At 42.7% G+C, this 22,590-nt stretch overlaps 1 protein-coding gene across 3 annotated transcripts in view; it reads left to right on the top strand.

Annotated features, from left to right (window-relative positions):
• Positions 1-21,604, top strand: part of rassf1 (Ras association domain family member 1) — a 77,536-nt gene extending 55,932 nt beyond the window's left edge. For 2 of the 3 annotated variants that reach the window (XM_020525491.2, XM_048606363.1), the window contains 5 exons: positions 84-197; positions 12,513-12,617; positions 14,877-15,180; positions 17,284-17,399; positions 20,237-21,604. In XM_020525491.2, the coding sequence (XP_020381080.1) occupies positions 84-197; positions 12,513-12,617; positions 14,877-15,180; positions 17,284-17,399; positions 20,237-20,383 (786 nt within the window). In that variant the 3' untranslated portion in view covers positions 20,384-21,604. The remainder of the gene's footprint in view (positions 1-83; positions 198-12,512; positions 12,618-14,876; positions 15,181-17,283; positions 17,400-20,236) is intronic. The other variant, XM_020525499.2, reaches the window with a different exon arrangement.
• The last annotated feature ends 986 nt before the right edge of the window (positions 21,605-22,590 follow it).

Here is a 22,590-nt window from a genome sequence, read left to right as displayed (position 1 = left end):
TCCACTTTCAGTGGGTTATTGCTTTTTTTTATCTTTCCAATTTTCCATTCACTTCCCCCCCACTCCTCTCCTCGATACTCCAGATGACGTGGACCAGCACTAGCAGCAGTGGTTACTGCAGTCAAGAAGAAGACTCAGAGTTTGAACAGTTCTTCACTGCCAGGACCTCCTTCATCAAGAAACCCAGGAAGTACAAGGTGAGTTTACAGGGGTCGGGCTAGGGCTGAGGAAGAGAGAGAGAGGGTCAACTGGCGTTGTGGGGGTAGAAATAGTTGGGGAGGAGGATATTGAGAGACTTGAGGAAGGGTTTACGGGGAAGAGAGTTGGAGCAGGTGGGGGTTTACGAAGAAGAGAGTCGAAGCGGGGGTGTCGATGGGTAAGAGGGTCTGGGCGGGGGGGGGGGTGGGGGCGAATGGCGGGGGGGGGGTTCTGTGGGGAAGAGAGTCGGGGAGAGGGCGTTAGTGGGGAAAGTCGAAGATGTACAGGGGATTGCGGTTTGAAATTGGGGTGAGGGATGAAAAGGCAAGTTGGAAGAGTCAGAATGGGCAACTGGGGAGAGGATGACTAAAGGGGAAGGGATTGATGAAAAGAAAATATTGAAGGGCGAGATGAGACAACGAAGAGGGAATGGGAGTATATGGGAGCGGATAGCCTTGGGGAGGGTGGGTGAAAGGAAGTCAGGGCATGGAGAGGTATGGGTAGTTAGACGGCCCAGGAGTGTATCATCCCATGTTCTTGTGACTGTGAGCAGCCAGGGTGTGAAGAAACCTCGCCACAGGAAAGATGGTCAGTGGGTGGGTGCAGTGGTATAATTACATTGTTCCAGAATATATAATTGGAGTGACTGAACTGCCCTGACCCTTGGTTTTTCACACTTGACCCCACTCCAACATTCTTAAGATTGTCCCAGAAAAATGCTATTGATTCCCTGGCTTTAAGTGAACTACCCAGTGGTCTTCCTTAGATTCATTGTGAGATCCAAGTTGTCTCACAATACCTGTGCCCCATCCCCCATCCCCATAACCGTAGGGTAGATTGTCTCTGCGTTTAGGATTTTGTTTCCTTAAAACACGTGGCAAAAATTTCAAAAATCAAACAAGAGTCCTCACATGGTATTCTCTTGGCCAACTGACTAGGGATTTATAAAGTAAGTTACTCAGTAACCTGCCTGACCTAGGACACACTGTCTTCACAGACAGTGCTAATCAAGGCTTTTGTTTCAAGATAAATTGCAGGGAGGTCCAGGAACAATGCAGTGAGAGTTGAGGCCTTATTACGCTGAGGTTTTGTTGCTTAACACTGGCTCCAGTTCTTCCTTTCATTTTCTTTCCTGACCTTTCCAGTCATGTAAGACAATTACCCCTTTGGTGACTGTAATATTCCAGGACCTTGTCCAAGTAGGTGCATTCTCGGGATAGAAATATTAGGGGCAGTCAACTGCAGGTGATCACAGTCAAGGAGAATACTGTCCTCAACCCAAACCAACAACTTGCATTTATATAGCTTCCTCAACTTAATAAACTGTTCCAATGTGCTTCACATTATGAGGGACTGACAGTGTTACACAACACAGGACAGAAGGTAACTGAGCAGTAGAAGTTTGAAGCAAGACTTGGAGTGAGCTGTAGTTAGTTTCAGAGAGGAACAGAGAGCCAATGGCAGAGACCAAAAATTACAAGGATTTGGTAGTTTCAGGTGATTTGGTGGGTAAATACGTTTCCTGGCAGTGACTCCACCATGCAGCTGAGCTACATTCTGCTTTTAGCTGATACACTCACTCCCACTTTACAATATGACTAAGCAAAGTAGGAAGCCAGGCTGACCTTATTTTGCTTGGTTTCTCAGTGGAGCAAGGGCATTACAGCAATGGATAGAGGCAGAATCCCAGCCTTGAGATAAGCTAGCATTGCAGAGGGCAGCAATAAAGCCTAGGACTTTCACATGGTTCAGTGATGCACCAGATACTAATGGACCTGAGTTAGGTTCTTGCACTAATGTGTCTCAACCTCCATGGTGTACTATCACCAGAGAGGAGAGAACAGAGAAGTATAATGTATATCATCTTCTATCTAGTGTATGTTTGACACACTTAAGATGTCAGAAGTATGATAATGGTGAAGAAGCCTTGTAACAGGTCAAACTGCAATGGGTGTTGCATGTATGATGACAACAAATGGTGGTTCTCTCTGCTGTCACTTGCTCTCTCAGCAAAAGAATGTCCTTTTCAATTGGGGGAAATCTCTTGTAAAGTACTGCACAAGACATGTTTTCTGTTGTGTTATTAGCCCTTCACTAAAACTAAGCAATGTGTCTTTATAATAATGGTTCAGGAAAAGATCACTGGGACAAGTGGGTCCATCTTAAAGGTTTAGTTTTGCTCGAGCCACCTCTTCCTGTTTCTGTCTTGACCACAACCCAGTCAGTTACAGTTCAGTTTGAGAAGTAGGGCAAGCAGGATGAACAGGATTGTTGAACATTATGCAAAGTACAAGATGCCAGGCAACATGGAGAGTGTTCCACGTGGACTGTCCAACATCGCATCCTTCCGCCCCCTTGCCACGCCCCACGCCCAGCTTGGAATGCCGTGACCTAATGCTTAATAGTTATTATGAAGGAAGTTGAAAATGTGCTCCAGGAGCTGACTGAACGCAAGCAGTCAGCAGATAAGTCAGTAAGTGTGGGAAGCTTCCTGGCTGATTCACAGAAACATACAGCTCCAGTGCTATAGGAATTAATGGTGCTTTCTGTGTGGCCAATCCTTATCAACAAACCTTTGGCTTACTTCCTTTCCCCTCTGAGAGTGTTTTTTTCAGTTAATCATTTGTTGGATGTAGTTGTCGCTTCCCTCTTAATTGTAAATGTATGTCCCACATGTAATATTAATTGTAAATGGAGTTCTCACAGGGTAGTATTAATTGTAAATGGAAGTTTCACGTGTAGTATTAATTATATATTGAAATTGTGTTGATGGATTGTGAATGTCTTGCATGTAGTCTTTATAGAATCTCGATCTCTTATTTGTGTAACACTGAATTGTGGTTTTTTCACATCTAGTATATGTATGAGAGAGGCCATTGATAATGGAGTTCTGGTCTCTTTCCAATCATAGCAATTCCGACTTTTGCACTTCTGAATCTAATACATTTGCAGCCTCTCTAGCCATCTGGTGCTGAGTCCAGGTGGCTTTTCTTCATATCAGCCTAGATTGAAGGCTAACACATAGTTCCACCATGAAGGATATCACTTTGAGCTTTTTCCAAATTGCATATGTCCATACAAAGACCCACAGGAGTCCTAGATACCAGCCACGAGAGGGAAACTCTCTAAAAGCCCACTGCATGTGGGATCACTGTTTGGGAGAAATTTTGACCTGATTAGAAGAGATGTATAAGTTGATCCACTATTGCCCATTTTACACTATCGCCCAAAACCAGAAATACTCCCTTTTGTGCAGAAAAAGAGGCTTCCAAGTCACTTGCAAAACTGAAAATACTTGTCAGATCATTTAGAGTCCATTGAGGACATTCAGGTTAGCATTCCAGGAGTAACCATCACATTCCTCCATGTCAAGACCACGAACCAAATTATTTTTAACTTGTGAAGCTAAAAGAGGCAAACCTCTGAACAATGAATTACTTATAGAAGAGAACTGGAATAGTTACTGTTTTCAGAACGTTGCTTTCAGTTTTTCCTTTAGTTTCTTGGAAAGAATGAATCAGATGAACTTTCTTTTTCCTTAGTGTGTTGTCAAATTTTCCTCCTGTGGGAGGTTACATGGTATAAATGGAACATATGAACCTGAAACACTTACTGGACTCAGGGCTGCTAAATCCTTATAGATACTCAAGTTGTTGAGCTTTTCTCTAAGCTGACAATTTAGTACACTGCTGAGAGAGTGGTACATTGTCAGATGCCATGTAAAACTGAGGACCCCATTTGCCTTTTCAGATAGAAGAATGCCATTTTTTTTTTTGAAGAGTAGGGAAATCTAATATCCTGACCATTAATCATTCCCTGACAATTGATACTATAAAACTAGATTAACCCAACATTCAACCATTGTTGGTTGTGAGACATTGCTGTGGAAGATGCCTGCTACGTTTATCCATTCAGCGATAGTGACTACACTCAGAAAATCTAAGTTCATAAGAAATGCAATTAGGAGTAGGTCATTTCGCGCCTTCTCCGCCATTGAATAGAATCATGGCTGATCCAACATCCTTCACATCCAATGATCAAAAATTCTATCTCTACCTTAAGCATACAGAGAGGACTTTGTCCCCACAGTAATTGTGCTGACTCTTAACCTTTTGGGATAGGAAATTCCTCCTCATCTCAGTCTTAAATTGGTGCCTCTTTGAGACTACGACCTCAGGTCCTAAACTCTCCCAATTGAGGAAACTTCCTGTCAGCATTTACTCTGTCAAGCCCCTTAAGACTCAAATACGTTTCAATGAGATCACCTCTCATTCTTCTAAACTCCATTGAGTTGAGCCCCAATCTGTTTAGCCCTTGCTCATAAGACACTCACTCCATACTGGAAATGATCCTATTCAACCCTCTGTGAATTTCCTCCAATGAAATTATATCTTTCTTTCAATAAAGAGTCCAAAACTGCTCACAGTACTCCAGGTGTGGTCTCACCAGCACCTTGTACAATTGCATTAAGAATTCCCAACTCTTATACTCCAATCCCCTTGAAATAAGGGCCAACATTCCATTAGCATTCCTGATTACCTGCTGCCCTGTGTGCTAACTTTGTGTTTAGTGCACAAGTCCCTCAAAGATTTTTCTGAGGGAGGGTCCTGACCTGAAACGTCAACTTTTCTGCTCCTCTGATGTTGCCTGGCCTGCTGTGTTCCTCCACCTCCACATGGTGTTACCTCCAATATGCAGCTTTGTACAGGTTTTTTCTTCGCTTAAATAATATCTGTTCTTTTGTTCTTCCATCCAAAGTGAACAACTTCACAACTTCACATTTTACCACATTATACTCAATTTGCTAACTTCTTGTCCACTTACTTAACCTGTCAATATCTCTGTGTAAAGTGTTTGTATTCCTTTTGCAATTGTCCTTTTTAGCTATTTTTGTGTTGTCTGAAAATTTGGCTACAGTACATTCACAGGGCAGTGATTTGCTGCAAAATGCTTCACAATGCGTTGGAGATGTGAAAGGTGTCGTGTAGAGATACGTGTGTTTTTAAGCTTTTGAGATTAAGATATTTAGGAACATAAGAAAAGGGTAGGCCTTCAATCCACCCTCCCACCCTACCCTAGTCTGTTCAATCTTGTGCTCTTCATCTCAGGAAGGATATATTGGCCATTGGTCATTTGTAATTGTCAAATTTTTTCTGGTAGATTTGTTTTAGAAACAAGTTTACTATTTTGTTGGACTTAGACTGCTCTCCATGTGCACTCTAACTATCTTCAGCCCTCAAGGTATAGTCTTGCCAGATTTTTGAGCGTTGAATTAAGCTGGATGTTCGGAGAAAAGATACAGATCAGCTGTGATCTAACTGAATGACATTACAGACTCAAAAGGCTGAATGGCCTTCACATGTTCCAACATTTTTGCCATTGAGTTACAGCATAGCTGATTTATGGTATAAGTAGCTGAGGCACAATTCAAGAGCTTTGAAAATATAAAGCGAATACCAGCAGCCTTCACACCTGGATTATCAGTGGATTCTTGAATAGCACCTGTACTGTTCATACTGTGAAGTTTAACCAGACTTGAAGTTAACCATGAAAGATTCTCCTGTTTCCCTACCTAGCCCTATGGTCTGATAAGACTATGGCAACTTTACCTTTTAATGGTACATGACATCAGCAGAAAATTGCAAATTGATCTAACAAACGTTGCTGGTGTTAACATCTCGTCATTTCCATCACACCCATCTCCCTCACCTGTGTTCTCTTAAAAAAAAGTTCTAGTCTATGACTTTATAGTTGAAGGATAGCTTTATATCAACAAAAGAGAGAGGTGATTTTCATCACCATATTCGGTGCAATAGCTGTATACAAATTGTGCAGGGTGTTTCTCTGGGCAAGAGAATCAAGTGGAAGCAGTCCTACAAACATGCTTCTTTCAAATGTCTGAAATCTGCCTGTTCCAACTGAGTTCACTCACATATCAAAGTAGGAGGTAATCTTCAGCTGTGTGACACCAGAATGACTAATTACTAGCTGGAAATTCACCCTGTGACCATTTGGCACAGACATAAGGCCAGAAATTCCTATGCCAAGAGCAGTGTATCATTTAAGCATGACTTGCTCCAATGCCATACTTTCTTATGTTTACAGCTCTGATTCAAGATGGACCTCTAGGCTTTCTTAAAATACCTGGCCAATAGGCTAGAGGTTGAGTAGACCTGATGGACTGCATGGCTTTCTCTTGTCCTGGGGCATTTTGTTCATCTGTTGTCCTTTGTGGTACATCTTTTGCCCTGCAGCAGCAGGAGCAATTACAAGGAAAGCCAAGAATGAAAAAGATCACTTGGCCAGTCCCAATGGGAGAAGTAGGTTCATCATGCCGAATGGACGTTAGAATGAGAGCGAAAATAAGGCAGAATCAATACATGGTATTTATTATAGTGTTAATATACTATGTTTCTATGTCTTGGCTTCCTGCTCAGTGACTAATTCACTTTTCGTTAGATATAGTTCTTAGGGCTAAAGTGATCAAAGGATATGGGGTGAAAGCGGAAACAGACTACTAAGTTGGATGATAAGTCATGATTATATTTAATGGCAGAGGAGCACTGAAGGGTTGAATGGTCTACCCCTACTGCTATTTCCTATGTCCATGTTCTGGAAATGCATTCTAATGAATCCAAAATATGATAAGAAAAGGTAGCTGCTCTGGAGCCTGAGCTGACTCAGTATTTTATGCTTTTTTTTTTGTTAATGGGATGTGGACCTTACTGGCTAGGCCAGAAATTATTATCCTAATTGCCCAGTGGGGCAGTATTACCCGTATTGCTATGGGCCTGGAGTCAAATGTAGGCCAGGCCAGATAAAAACAGCAAATTTCCTGCCCTGAAGATCATTAGTGAACCAGATGGGGTTTTACAACAATCGACTATAGTTACATGGTCACCATTAGACCAGTTTTTAGTTCCAGATTTTTTACTGCGTTTAGATTTCACCATCTGCCATGGTGAGATTTGAACTCACATCCCCAGAATATTACCCTGAGTTTCTGGATTGCTAGTCCAATGACATTGTCACTATCCCACCAGCTCCCCTGATCTGAGCCTTTGAACATCCCTGATTTTTGTTGCACTTTCATCTACTGCAGTTCCTTTAACTGCCAAGGGCCCAAATTCTGGAGCTATGAATTTACAGATTAGCTAGATTAAAGCATTTGGCCCTACTCCACCATTCAATAAGATCACAGCTGATCTAAGAACATGAGAACCAGGAGCAGGAGTAGGCCGTCCGGCCCTTCAAGCCTGCTCCGCCATTCAATAAGATCATGGCTGATCTTTTCGTGGACTCAGATCCACTTACCCGCGTTCTCACCGTGTCCCTTAATTCCTTTATTGTTCAAAAAAAATCTACCTTATCTTTAAAAATGTTTACTGAAGTAGCGTCAACTACTTCACTGGGCAAGGAATTCCATAGATTAACAACCCTCTGGGTGAAGAAGTTCCTTCTCAATTCAGTCCTAAATCTGCTCCCTCTAATCTTGAGGCTATGCCCTCTTGTCCTAGCCAGTGAAAACATCCTCTCTACTTCTATCTTATCTATTCCCTTCATAATTTTATATGTTTCTATAAGATCCCCCATCAATCTTCTGAATTCCAATGAATACAATCCCAATCTACTCAGTCTCTCCTCATAAGCCAACCCCCTCAACTCCGGAATCAACCTAGTGAACATCCTTTGCACCTCCTCCAGTGCCAGTACATCCTTTCTCAAGTAAGGAGACCAAAACTGCACACAGTACTCCAGGTGTGGCCTCACCAGCACCTTGTACAGCTGCAACATAACCTCTCTGCTTTTAATCTCAATCCCTTTAGCAATGAAGGACAAAATTCCATTTGCCTTCCTAATTACTTGTTGTACCTGCAGACCTACCTTCTGTGATTCATGTACAAGGACACCCAGGTCCCTCTGCATAGCAGCATGCTGCAACTTTTTACCTTTCAAGTAATAATCCTTTTTACTATTACTCTTACCAAAATGTATGACTTCACATTTATTTACATTGTATTCCATCTGCCAGACCTTTGCTCACTCACTCAGTGTATCTATTTTCCTCTGCAAAGTTTCACAGTCCTCTGCACACTTTGCTCTGCCACTCATCTTAGTGTCATCTGCAAACTTTGACACCCGACACGTGGTCCCCAACTCCAAATCATCTATATAAATTGTAAATAATTGCGGTCCCAACACCGATCCCTGAGGCACACCACTAGTCACTGCCAGCTAGAATAGCACTCATTTATCCCCATTCTTTGCTTCCTGTTAGTCAACCAATCCCCTATCCATGCTAATACTTTACCCTTAACGCCACGCATCCTTATCTTATGCAGTAGCCTCTTGTGCAGCACCTTGTCGAAGGCCTTTTGGAAATCTAGGTACACCACATCCACTGGGTCCCCATTGTCCACCCTGCTCGTAATGTCTTCATAGAATTCCAAAAGATTTGTCAAGCATGACCTGCCCTTCATGAACCCATGCTGCATCTGCCCAATGGGACAATTTCTATCAATGTGCCTTGCTATTTCTTCCTTGATAATAGACTCAAGCATCTTCCCATCTTTCCACTACAGAGGTTAAGCTAACCGGTCTATAATTCCCCATCTTTTGTCTACTTGCCTTTTTAAACAGTGGCGTCACATTTGCTGTTTTCCAATCTGCTGGGACTGCCCCAGAGTCCAGCGAATTTTGGAAAATTACCGCCAGTGCACCTGCTATTTCTCCCGCCATCTCTTTTAGTACCCTGGGATGCATTCATCAGGGCCAGGAGACTTATCAATCCTTAGCTCCATTAGCTTGTCCAACACTACCTCTTCCGTAATAATGATTGTTTCCAGGTCCTCACCTACCTTCGTCTCTTTGTCAATTACTGGCATGTTATTAGTGTCCTCCACTGTGAAGACCGATACAAAATACCTGTTCAATGCCTCGGCCGTTTCATCATATCCCATAACTAAATTCCCCTTCTCATCCTCTAAAGGGCCAACGTTTACTTTAGCCACTCTTTTTCGTTTTATATATTTATAGAAACTTTTGCTATCTGTCTTTATATTCTGTGCTAGTTTTTTCTCATGTTCTATCTTACTTTTCTTTATAGCTCTTTTTGTGGCTTTCTGTTGACCTTTAAAGTTTTCCCAATCTTCTAGTTTCATGCTGTTTTTGGCCACTTTGTATGCCTTCTCTTTCAATTTGATAGCCTCCCTTATTTCTTTATACACCCATGGCAGATTACCCCTTTTCTTACAGTCTTCCTTTTCACTGGAATATACTTTTGCTGAGCACTTTGAAAAATTGCTTTGAAAGTCCTCCACTGCTTGTCAACTGTCCCACCATAAAATCGTTGTTTCCAGTCTACTTTAGCCAAGTCCTCCCTCATTCTATTGTAGTTCCCATTGTTCAAGCACAGGACCCTGGTATTGGATTTTATCTTCACACTCTCCATCTGTATTCTAAATTCAACCATACTGTGATCACTCCTTCCAAGAGGATCCCTAACTATGAGGTCATTAATTATTCCTGTCTCATTACACAGGACCAGATCTAGGATAGCTTGCTCCCTTGTTGGTTCCATTACATACTCTTCAAGAAAACTATCACGGATACACTCAACGAACTCCTCCTCAAGGCTACCCTGACCGAGCTGGTTCGACAATCTACATTTGATTAAAATCCCCCATGATAATTGCCGTACCATTTTTACAGGCATTAGTTATTTTTGTTTATTGCCCACCCCAATGTGATGTTATTATTTGGTGGCCTATAGACTACGCCTATCAGTGACTTTTTCCTCTTAGAATTTCTAATTTCCACCCAAATGGATTCAACCTCATTCTCCATAGAACCTATATCATCTCTCAGCACCGCCCTGATGTCGTCCTTGAATATCAGAGCTACACCACCTCCCTTACCTTCCTGTCTGTCCTTCCGAATAGTCTGGTACCCTTGGATATTTAACTCCCAGTCGTGACCATCCTGTAACCAGGTCTCCGTAATGGCTACCAAATCATATTCATTCACGATGATTTGTGCCGGTAACTCATCAACCTTGTTACGAATGCTATGACCATTCAGGTAAAGTGCCTTTATGCTAGCTTTCTTACCCTCATGATTTCCAACATCTCTAATAATATCTCCTGAGTTATCCTTCCTTTTTGCTTCTTTCATAGTCTGCCTTGAACTTAAACCCTCCTGCACACATGCTAACCTGCTGCTTACCATTTTATTTACCATCATACTTCCTGTCGTTTTCCCTTTCCCTTCCCCCCAGCTTATTAGTTTAAAGTCCTAGTGACCACCCTATTTATCCTTTTCACTAGAACACTGTTCCAGATCGGTTCAGGTGGAGACCGTCCCATCGGTACAGATCCCTCCGATTCCAAAACTGATGCCAATGCCCCATGAAATGGAACCCCTCTTTCCCACACCAGTCCCTTAGCCACGTGTTTACTTCCCTAATTTTCTTATCCCTAAGCCAATTTGCACGTGGCTCGGGCAGTAATCCGGAGATTATGACCCTCGAGGACCGGTTCGTGTTTCCAAATTCACATTACCATCTATCACCAATAACCTTTGATTCCCTTGCCTACTAAGAATCTATGTAACTGTACCATATTCAATTACCGTCCCCTTTTCAGATGTTCCTTAAATCCTACCTCTTGTCACATATTCTGAAGTCTATATGGATCACTCCCAAATTTAGTTTCATAATCCTCCTGTGAAGTGCCTTTGGATGGGTTACTACATAAGCAGTGCTATATAAATGCAATTTGTTGTTGGTCAAAGACAATCTCTCTGAGCCTCTGCCTGAACGGCTCTCCCAGGAAATAGTTACATAACAAGCTATAGACCAAGTGCTGAAGAATGGAATTAGAATTATAAGGTGGTTGTTTTTGACTGGTACATACTTGATGGGCCGAAAGGCCTTTCTTCTGTGCTGTAGACCCCTGACTGTATGACTCTATGCAAGGGAGATTCATAGCAATTTAAGAAATTTAAGTTTCATAAGCCTCTGTACTAAGCCATTCATGATTCTAGTGCCATAAATCACAGAAACATTCAGATGCCGTGTTTTGTAAGGATAATGGAAGAAGGGCTATACAAACACATGATGGATGTATTAGATGAACAGGACGTAGCTTTTCCTGTCAATAAACGTTCCTCCGAGAGGTGTTTGACACATCCTGAAGACATTGATAGAAACCTCCAAGTGCCGCCTTTCCTTCCTGAATCCCTAACCAGCTGTTGAGCATATGCGATATAAATCGGGTTTTTCTGCAATGCTAACAAAGCACTTAAACTCTCTTCCTGTTACACATCGTTCTGTTGTTAGTCCGTGAACCATGTGGATGATCCAGTGATACAGCCTCTACTGATGCCACTTCCATGAGTTAGTAAGCCATGGGCATAAATCAATGGAGTCTTTATGAAATGGCCCTTCACTCCTTCTCTCTTCACAATTCCCCCCTTCACCTCAAAGCCTCTTACAAGCCTGATACTGTGACAGTGGTCATTGGAGAGGACTGTGTGCAAATTGCCCTGTGACATTCTAAGACATAAGAGGCTTTAGAATTCACTCCTCAATCTCTTTGACTCACCAGGTCTATCTCCTCCTTTAACACTTAGCCAGATAACCAAGCTTCTGGTTGCACGACCTAATGGCTTGTACTTTGGCTCAGTGTTGGTTTTTGCCTGATGACAATGCTGTGAAGCACCTTGGAATGTTTTATTATGTTAAAGATGCTGTATAAATGCAGGTTTTTATTGATAATGGACAAAGTGAAGCAAATATCTTTCAGTAAATACTGAATTTGGATAGAAAACACTTAGCAAAGAGCATGTTAAAAGTGAGAAAAAGAAAGCTCCATGCAGGATATTGCCTGGTCTGGTGCATAACAATAGAAAATACTGATCCAGAGTCAATCCCCTGTCTGTGTTGAATGAACTGATTTCAGTAAAAGGCAGTGGAATTAGCTGATGCACCTGCTTCTAATCACCATACAGTGGTGGTTTCAGATTATGGACAGGATCAGTCTTTGCTTTAGTCCCACTCGAGGTCTACCAGACCATTGATCCTCTAATTCTTGGAATTGGCCACTTGAACAAGGCTATACTGGCACTTATAGACTTTGAACCAATAGGATCAAGTGGCAGTGGGAGAAAATTGGAATTGTAAAGTGGAAAGTAAAGAAACATCTGGCTCTCACCAGTTGTGTGTGTCTGCCACCACTCGACATTACAAAGACAAGCTCATATAAGCCCTTTGATCATTGCTAAGGATACTTATAAAAATTTTTATTGCTTTGCAGGATGAGTGCATTGATTGGAAGAAGGAAGTTCTTTCACGAGATGAAATTGAACCCAAGATTCAGGAGTACAACTCTCAGATCAATAACGATCTCTTGATGACGCTGGTGAGTAGCAGACACAAATGGTGGAGGGTTGTCGTAATAGACCCTCTCATTAACATCTTACCATAAAATGGATTTAGTCAGAAAGAAATTGTTCAAGAAGCTCAACATCATCAGGGCAAAATAGTGTATTTGATTAGTAGCCTATCCCCTACCATAACCATTCACTCCACCACTGGATCACAGTGGCAGCAACCTCGAATGTAGTAATGAGGCAACCTGTTGGCAATAGGGGAAGACCTTTGCACTCAAGTGCGGTTTAGGACCTGGAATGCACTGCCTGAAAATTTGTTAAGGTTGATTCAGTTGTGATCCCTAACAGAGATAATTATTTGGAAGGCAAAAATGATTTGCAGAGCTTCAAGACAAAGGTAGGGAAGTGGATCTATACAGTTGCCCTTAGAGAGAGCCAGCATAGATATTACAGGCTGAATGGTCATCCTGTGTGCTGTAGTCTGCTATGATTCTGCAAACCATGAGATGCCACTGCAGTAACTCACCAAAATTCTTTCAATGGTACCTCCCAAACATGTAGTCTCTAACACCTAGAAGGGCGATGGCAGCAGAATGAGAACATCATCACTTGCAAGTTCATTACCAAGCCACTGGGGTAAAACCTTAATTTGATTTGATTTATTATTGGCACATGTACCTAGGTACATTGAAAAGTTTTTTGTTTTGCTTGCAGTACAGGCAGATCATACTACACAAAGTTCATAGGGTGATAGAACAGGACGAGGAACACAAAGTTATGGCGAAGGCAACTATGTAGATCCACTTCCCTACCTTTGTCTTGAAGCTCTGCAAATCATTTTTGTCTTCTAGATAATTATCTCTCTTAGGGATCGCAACTGAATCAAACTTAACAGATTTTCAGGCAGTGCATTCCAGGTCCTAAACCACACTTTTGAGTACAAAGCTCTTCTCTTATTAAGAAGGTGCACAAAAAGCAAGATCAGATTTAGATTTGAAATTTGAGGGTTCCATCCAGAACAATAGGGAAGAAGTTGTTCTTGAACCTGTTGGTACATTTGTTTAAGCTTTTGTATCTTCTACCTGATGGAAGAGGTTGGAAGAGATGGTAACCAGGATGGTAGGGGTCTTTGTTGGCTGCCTTTCTGAGGCAGTGAGAAGTGTAGATGAAGTCAATGGATGGAAGGTTGGCTTGCGTGATGGACTGGGCTGACTCTGTAGTTGGAATAGCACTGTGGATGTCCCTACTGCATCCACACTCTTATTATGGACTGCAACCCATTAGTGCTTTCTCAAGGGCAATTGGGGTTGGGTGATAATTGCAAGTTTTGATTTCCTCATAACATTTTTTAAATTGAATAAGTACAATGCTACATGTAATCTATTACTATATTTTAACATAGAACATAGAATCCCTGCAGTATGGAAACAGGCCCTTCAGCCCAACAAGTCCACACCGACCCTTGGAGCATCCCACCCCGACCCATCCTCTTATAACCCACCTAAGCTACACATCCCTGAACACTACGGGCAATTTAGCATGGCCAATCCACCTAGCCTGCACGTCTTTGAACTGTGGGAGGAAACCTGAGCACCCGGAGGAAACCCATGCAGACACGGGGAGACTGTGCAAACTCCACACAGACAGTCACCTGAGGGTGGAATTGAACACGGGTCCCTGGCACTGTGAGGCAGCAGTGCTAACCACTGAGCCATCACAGAATATCTGTTTCAAAGCTGGTTAATCAGCATGCAAACTTTCTGTTGACTCTTGCATTCTTGAGAGTAGTGAATAAATATGGGACATGGGATATCGATGCTACATTTCTGTATAAATTAGCTAGATGTCCCTTAACTTTGCCCATTTTAAATCATTTTTCTTCACTATTTGAGCATACTTTGTTTACTGTAACAAAATATATCTCTTACAAGCTTTAACATGATCAAGAGGGACTTTCTCACCTCTATTTGCTAGAAACTGTCATTCTCCATGTCTAGGGTAGAACCCCCAAACTTCTCGACACTCATTACACAGCCTCAGGATATCTTGGCATCCCCTCTGTCAATGCAGTTGGGATTGCGCCTGTAGAAATTATGGGTTGGGTAACGCTTATTCCTAGTTTCATGACTCCTTTTTAATGGATCCATTGGTCGTGTGCAGCAGGGTCCTCCATAGAAAGCTGCTACATCCATGTCAAGCAGCCATTGAATGTGCTAGGGGCAAATTGGCCTACCTTTGCTATGACTGCAGGATACCAACTCTCACTTGTCTTTTCCCCATCTTCACAGAACAGTGACGGAACATACACCGGGTTCATTAAGGTTCAGCTGAAGTTGGTAAGGCCTATCTCCGTGTCTGCGAACATGAAGCCTCAATCAATCTACGACGCCAAGAAAGCCATGGGACCGGCACACCCGCAGCCAATAAAACGCCGCACGTCCTTCTACCTCCCGAAGGACACCGTGAAGCACTTGCACATCAGCAGCCACACGAAGGCCAGTGAGGTGATCAAAGCGCTGCTCAACAAGTTCATGGTGGTGGACAATCCCCGCAAGTTTGCCTTGTTTGAACGGGTGGAGAAAGATGACCAAGGTAAATCCAATGCAAAGGAGGCACTGCTGCTCTTGGGTCAAAAAGAAAGAACTTGCATTTATATAGCACTTTTTTTTAAATTCAAGATGGCACAAGGTGTTTTGCACCCAACAAAGCATATTTTAAAGTGTAGTCATGGTTGATTAGTATAGGATATGTGGCAGTGAATTTAAGCCCAGCAAGCTGCCAGAAACAGCAACATGAAAATGACCAGTACAGCCATTTGGATGTTGATTTCGCAGGATTAAAAATTAGCAAGGGCACTGGGGAAAATTCCCCTGCTCTCTTTCAAATCGTGGCATGGATTCTTTTGTATCTGCCAAGAAGCCAGGTTGTTCTCATTTTGATGACTCAACCAAATGTCCAGACCTCCAACAGAACAGCTGTCCCTTGGTACAAAACTAGAGGACCTATTGAGATCAGGGCTCAAGTTGCAGGATTGGGAGTCTTCAGACTCAAAAAGGAAGACTGCTGCCAACTAAGGAACAGCTAATCCTCAGACCCAGCTGAAGAAAGAGAATGAGCTTTGAAAAGCTGAGCCCCGAAAGCCAGGTGAATGATCTGCCATGGAGAAATGCTGTGGTGACACAAGCAGAAAACTGAAAATGATTGAGGTAGTTAGAGGCCCAAAGTTGCAACTAACCACTTCTGTGCATAGAATTCTGTCAACTGGAGAAGTACAACCAGAACTTAACTCAGGTGAATTGCACCAAGTCTGCCACTCGTTGGCCAGACATTCATGAGTGCTGCTGAGAGACACCCAATTCTCTGAGTTATGTTCCCATGGCCAAGGAAGCTGCATAAGAGAACTGTGAACCGTCCTAATGTGAGAGGCCATGTAGCAGACAGAGCATTTATTTTTAATAGAAGTTGTAGAATAAGATTGTGGGCACTAATTACATGCATTCATCAGTTGAAAAAAGACATGCCCGTTTGGGGGCCTTTTCCTGCTCCTTAAAATGCTTGAGTTCTGTAGTGCAAAGTATGATTGACCACATCCAGTTTGCTGTGATGAGGCCTTTGCAATCAGTTGCACAGTGAGGAAATCCTGAGATAAACACTTTACCACTTGCTGCCAAACCCCCTAATGGGAGGATGTGAATTTTTGTCCCATCTGCTGCCTCACCCAGGACTTGGCTGGGTCCTGCTTCCTGTCCCTTCCCGTGTAAATGGCGTTCGATTAAAAGCAGCTCAGCCAGACTCGGGAAGTGCGTGCCTTGTACTTTCCCAGCGGGTTGTCAGCTATTTCTGTCAAATCATTCAAATACTCTATTACAGGAAGAACTTGTAGAGCATTTTCTCATGAAGTTGCATTAGAAATCTGCCAGATAAGAGATTTTATTCATGGTTAATTTACAAAAACAATAATGTTGCAACTTTTTTTTATTTTTTAAGTATACCTGGCCTTCACAAACTGACGTTCAGCACCATCCCTGTAATCAACATGTTCTGAGCTACAACTCAAGTCTGACTCTACTGCTCAATTTAACTCATTACTCCTGACAGACATCACAACCTCAGTTTAGTGACTTAACCTGCAGCTCCCAATAACACTGAGCTGAGCAGTGATTGAAACTCCATGTCTCAGTTGTGGGACACTCAGCTTTGGAGATTAAAGGTGCATCTCTCGACTGGGTGACACTGCGCTGTGTGGAGATCACCTTGGTGTCTTCCAATTCTGTGACTGTGGGAATTGAACCTGCAATCATGTAACCTGCTGATGCTGAGTTCAGTAATGGTTGCTGATGTGTGGAGAAATATACAAGTGCATAGGGGTCTCCAAAGTCTCACAGGACATGAATTTCAGTCATGACTTGTGGCAGGGGTTTTGAGGTGCGGGGAATGTTAAGTTTGAAGTATGAATATCTCTAATTTGGTAGAATGTTTGCTGTAGTTAGGTTTCCGAAAATACTTAATCAAAATAAAAACATAACCAGCACCTAGTTCAAAGCACTGACTCACTGAGGTTAAGACTCTTGTACTGCTCACCATGGAAGAGAAGGTTCACTGAGAACTTCAGGAGGGTTTTCCCCAATGCCTAACCTTGGAGACATAAAATTGAGTTCAACACCCCAAAATTCAGGCTTTTTATTTCTTTCACAGTTTACACTCGTAAGCTTTCTGATGACGAGCATCCCTTATACCTGCGACTGTTGGCTGGGCCGGATGAGAAAATGCTAAGCCTTGTCCTCAAGGAGAATGAGACGGGAGAAGTGAATGTAAGTAGGAATATTTTTGAGTGGTTCCCTGCTGATTTGGTTGTGATGTGCCAGGCAGGGAGATGTGAGACCTGATTCCGTCATTCCCCATCCCATTCCTGGATTTTTGTTTTTTACCAGTGTGGGTTAAGAACTTGGACTAGTTTGGTCTAGCTGCTTCCATTGCAGGAGTGTGTATGTCCTAGCTCCCATATTCTTTATAGATTCATGCAGGATTTTTAAAGACTCATGGTTTGTGGCATATCAGAAATGTTATGAACCATAGTGTGAATAAACGAACCTTTTGAAAGGCAAGTTTAATAGATCCTCTTCATGTTCCCATGCCAGACAATGACCACACCCACACCTCCATGACATCATCCATGCCTATTGACCCTGTACATGGTACAGATCCAGTGAATCTTGTAATAACAAGCGGCTATATTAACTTGTTAAAACAAAACATTCATTCATTACTTTCCGCTTTCCTAAAAACAACTTATTTCAATTACAAACCAATAAAAGTCTCAACCTTCTGGACTCTTTAAAATATTGATAGCAGAGACCACAAGCACTTGAAAGCTCTGTATCGTTTGCAAATAAAAATTATGAAAATGACAGCTGAGATCAAAGAACCAAAGCTACCAACCAAACAGAGTCTCATGAGCTTTAGCTTAGTGAATGTATGGGTGGGGAGGAAGTTTTTTTTTCTTCCAAATCCATAAATTGAGAGCAGATAGGTGGAGAGAAGACAGATAGATTGAGGAGGTGGGGATTAAGCCAGTAAAGGTGAGTGTAGGTAGGGAGTTGAGATAGAGGTTGGTCAGTGAGGAGGGAGGAGTGGGTAGGTGGGAGGGAAGACGGACAGGTAAGGGGGCGAGGATGAGGCTAGTAGGTAGGAAGTGGGGGTGGGGGTTGGTCAGTGAGGTGGGAGGAGTGGATAGGTGGGAGAAAAGATGGACAGGTCAAGGAGGCAGGGACGAGAGGGGCTGGTCCTGGGATCAGGTTGGGGGTGGGGAGATTTTGAAGCTTGTGAAGTCCACATTGAGACCATTGGGCTGCAGGGTTCCCAGGCGGAATATGAGGTGCTGTTCCTCCAGCCTTCAGATGGCATTGTTGTGGCACTGGAGGAGGCCTAGGATGGACATGTCGTCCAAGGAGTGGGAGGGGGAGTTGAAGTGGTTCGCGAGGGAGGTGTTGTCGTTTGTCATGAATTGAGCGTAGTTGCTCCACAAAGCGGTCTCCAAGCCTCCACTTCTCCCACCTCACTGACCAAACCCCCCACCCCCACTTCCTACCTACTAGCCTCATCCCCGCCTCCTTGAACTGTCTGTCTTCCCTCCCATCTACCTGCCCCGCCCTCCTCACTGACCAACCCCCATCCCAACTCCCTACCTACACTCACCTTTACTGGTTCATCCCCACCTCCTTGACCTGTCTGTCGTCTTTCCACCTATCTGCTCCTCTATCCACCTTCTATCATCGCCTCCCCCGCTCTCTCTATTTATTTCAGAGCCCCCTTCTCCTCCTCAATTTCTGAAGAAGGGTCCAGACCTGAAACATCAGCTTTCCTGCTCCTCTAATGCTGCCTGGCCTGCTGCGTTCATCCAGCTCCACACCTTTGTTATCTCAGACTCCAGCATCGGCAGTTCCTTCTATCCCAAAATATTCTTTCTAGCATCGTTGTCATCCTTACCCAGTCTGGTACAAATGTGACTCCAGTCCTGCAACAACTTGATTATCACTTAAATGTTCTCTTCGTAGCTTGGCAAGATAATCAATTGTATCAAACCAAGGTAACTAAGAACTGACATTAAGTGCCACTGATGACCACCTCCTGAGAACAAATCATGATCTTTATCTCTGAAATTCAGGATTTCATTGTGGTTGGGATGGATAACTGCCAGGCCTCCTGCAGGAGTTCTGACTTTCCATCTGAGTAATGCTCACTAATTGTAGCATATTTGCAGCTAGAATAAGCTAAGTCTGTTTTGAAAATCTTAAACCAGACAGGATGCTGTTCACAATTTTCGAAGTTTTCTTACCACTGTCTCCTCAGTGTTATGTTGATGATTCTGCCTGGGCTGTGTGACTCAAGCAGTAAAAACTCACGTAAGCCTTGAGTAAGTGGTAACAATTATTCCAGTGAGTCAGAGTGTCATGGGTTCAAACCCATTGCACAGCCTGGAGCACTTACTGGAGTTTAATATAGTCCTGTGCCGTACTGAGGGAGTGCCACACTATTGAAAGTGCTGTCTTGTGGATGAAATTTCAAAATGAGGCTCCACCTGCTCTCTCACATGGGAATTAACTATCCCATGGCAGTATTCCAAAGAAAAGTAGCATTCTCCCGAGCATTCTGATTTTTTTTCTTGGATCAACATTGCCAGAGCAGAATAGATGGCCAATATTTCAAAACTATTTGTGGGAGATTGTTCTATAAAAATTAGCTTCCAACTTTACAACAATTATTACATTGCAGGATACTTTATTGGTTATAAAGCAAGCTGAAGCATTCTGAGGTCAGGAAAGGCTCTATATTAATGACAGTCTTTCTTTATTCTTTATCACAGTTCCTTAACACACAGTATTCTGGTCGCTGGTGATATTTTTAACTAGAATTTGACGTTCCTTCTCACAGTCTATTCCCCTAAGAACAAGAGCAGTTGGGTTAGTTACTATCAGGCTCAAGACCTTGGAATATTAAAGTTTACTGGCAATGTAGTCCTCTCCAAGCTGATTATACTTGAACTCAGGAGAGTTAGAGAATTAAGTGGGATTGTTAGGCTGAGTTTCAGATGAATGAGTCCGTCAGCGTTTCCATTAACTTTCTTCTTTTCCTGCCTTTTCCTTGCCAGTGGGATGCCTTCACTGTGCCTGAGCTGCAGAACTTCTTGCGAATCCTTCAGCGCGAGGAGGAGGAGCATGTCAGACAGATGTTTGGAAAGTATGCCCGCTGCAAGCAAAAAATGCAAGAGGAGCTTGCCAACCGGTCCCCGGGCTGACCTGGATCCCATGCCACCCCATGACGAGAGAGAGAGAGAGAGAGAGAAAGGGTGGGACATAAAATACACGCGCATGCGCACTTGTATGAACGGTGAGATGGTCTTAAAACCAACATTACCTGGCCCGGCCAGTGACAGAGTGTGAACTGTGGAGAATACGAGTTATGAGTGGGGTTACTGCGAGTGGAGTGGGATATTAAGGGGGAAGGTATACAGCCTCTTCCTGACATTATTAAGTGCGACTGAGAAACCGTTACTGAACGGAACTATTAAGTGCCACGGCTGGAAAGTGCTGACCTGCAGGGCGAAGTCCCTCTGTCACATTGACTGACGTTATGCCAGAAGGCACCAAAATGGACAACAGGACAGAGAGCTGATTGTTTCGTTTTTGTTCTTTTCTTGAAGTAGATGGCTGGTTCATTCACTGCTTCTGCACAAGGTGGGTCATTGGATTGGTTGTTGTAGCAGCCTGTTTTTAAGTGTATGCCTTGTATTCTGGCTAACCCCTCAGGACTGAATAACATGTAGGAATGAGTACGGATGGGAGGGGTTAGCATATCTCAGAATTTAACTTTAAAGACACATCATTTCAGAACTTGTGGAATCCCTTCCATCAGAAATTTCACAATCTTAGCCTGACTACTGGAGCAAGGTCAATGAGCTAAGATCGAGTTACTTACTGCAGTAAAATTTGTATTATCTGGCATGCACCATGCATCAGTAATGCTGCTTAACTCATTGAGCTTATAGTAAAAATCAAACAAAAACATAAACAGAGTCTTAGAGCCTCTCCACTTGAATTCTTTTCACTGTATGTATGGAGGGAAAAATACTCCACAGACATTTCCTTCACAATCACCTCAGACCGATAACGTTAGTATTTTATATAGCAGCAGTGAAGCTGGGGAAGTTGGAGGGGGCGTGCTGCTGAGAACATCGGAGATTCTGCAGATTCAAGATAACCTGAATTTTACTGTGCATGATGAGAAAAGCTGAGTTCTTCTGCTCCATTCCTCCTCCATGTTTTACCCACTCGCCCTCCTCACCTGCGCAGAACAATGACTGAAAGCAGTGGCAAAAACCTTACATGACAGCGAAATGGTAATGTTAATGGATTATGAATCAGCAGACAGGACTAATGCTCTGGAGACGAGTTTGAATCTAACTGCGCAAGCTGTGGGAAATGTAAATTTAATAAATAAATCTGGAATTAAAAATCAATTAGTGTACTAATGATTTTGAAACTATCAGATTGTCATGGAAAAAAATCTGATTCACTGATGGCGTTCAGAAAAGAAAATTTCTGCTGTCTTTACTAGCCTATACATGACACCAAATCTGAACAATGTGGTTGATTCTTAATCACCCTCTGAAAAGGCCTAATAAGCCACTCGTTTTAAATGGCAATTAAGAAAAAGCAATAAAATACTTAACTTCACACCTGCACATGCATAACGAGGGTGCTGGAGAAGATAAGCACAAAAAAAAAATTAGAATCTTCTCAATTCAAAAAGAAAAAACTTATAACCAGGAGATTTAGAATCTCCTCAGTTTAAAAAAAAAAGAAAAAGAATAAAATACTTAACTTGCCAGGAGTACTCTCACTTCATATGAAGAATATTAAAAGAACTGTGGGATGAAGTCACAAGTTCTTCTTGTCAGTCGGGATAGTGTGTGAGAAGGAATTGAGGGAGAGAAAGAGAGACAGTTAAGGTTTTATAATGGAAAGTATCCAGATTTAAAGAATGGAGCTATGTTGGTATACAGGGTGGGCCAGGCTTGGTGTCAGCTGGGCTTGGTGTGGGTCAGCCTAGGCTCAGGTCTGTGTGTATTTTAACTGAACTATCTGCTCTAAAAGTGAGCCGATCAGAAGTTGTATTATTTCCGTCTGTTTGGGCAGATCGATCTTGGGCATGAATTTTAAGGTTTGCATCATTTGGGGAAATGTCTTATGGAATGGAAAGCCTTTGTCAATAGCTGCAAGTGAAGATATTGAAAGCTCAGACTTAAATTTATAGATCAGAGATTTGATCCCCAGTCTCATTTGATTTAACCCAACTCTGTCACAGTGACCAAGGACACTAGCTCTTTTCAGCATTTGTGCTGAGGAGGTGAATAGTAAGCAGAGGCTGTGCTCCTGATTGCAGGCTTTCTGCTAGAAAGTGGATTCGTGTAGGCATTGGGTGAGGTAAAGGTCATACTCAGCT

The sequence above is a fragment of the Rhincodon typus genome, chromosome 16, assembly GCF_021869965.1.
Source record: "Rhincodon typus isolate 14 chromosome 16, sRhiTyp1.1, whole genome shotgun sequence".
Taxonomy (NCBI): domain Eukaryota; kingdom Metazoa; phylum Chordata; class Chondrichthyes; order Orectolobiformes; family Rhincodontidae; genus Rhincodon; species Rhincodon typus.
This window is presented reverse-complemented; position numbering and strand designations above follow the sequence as displayed.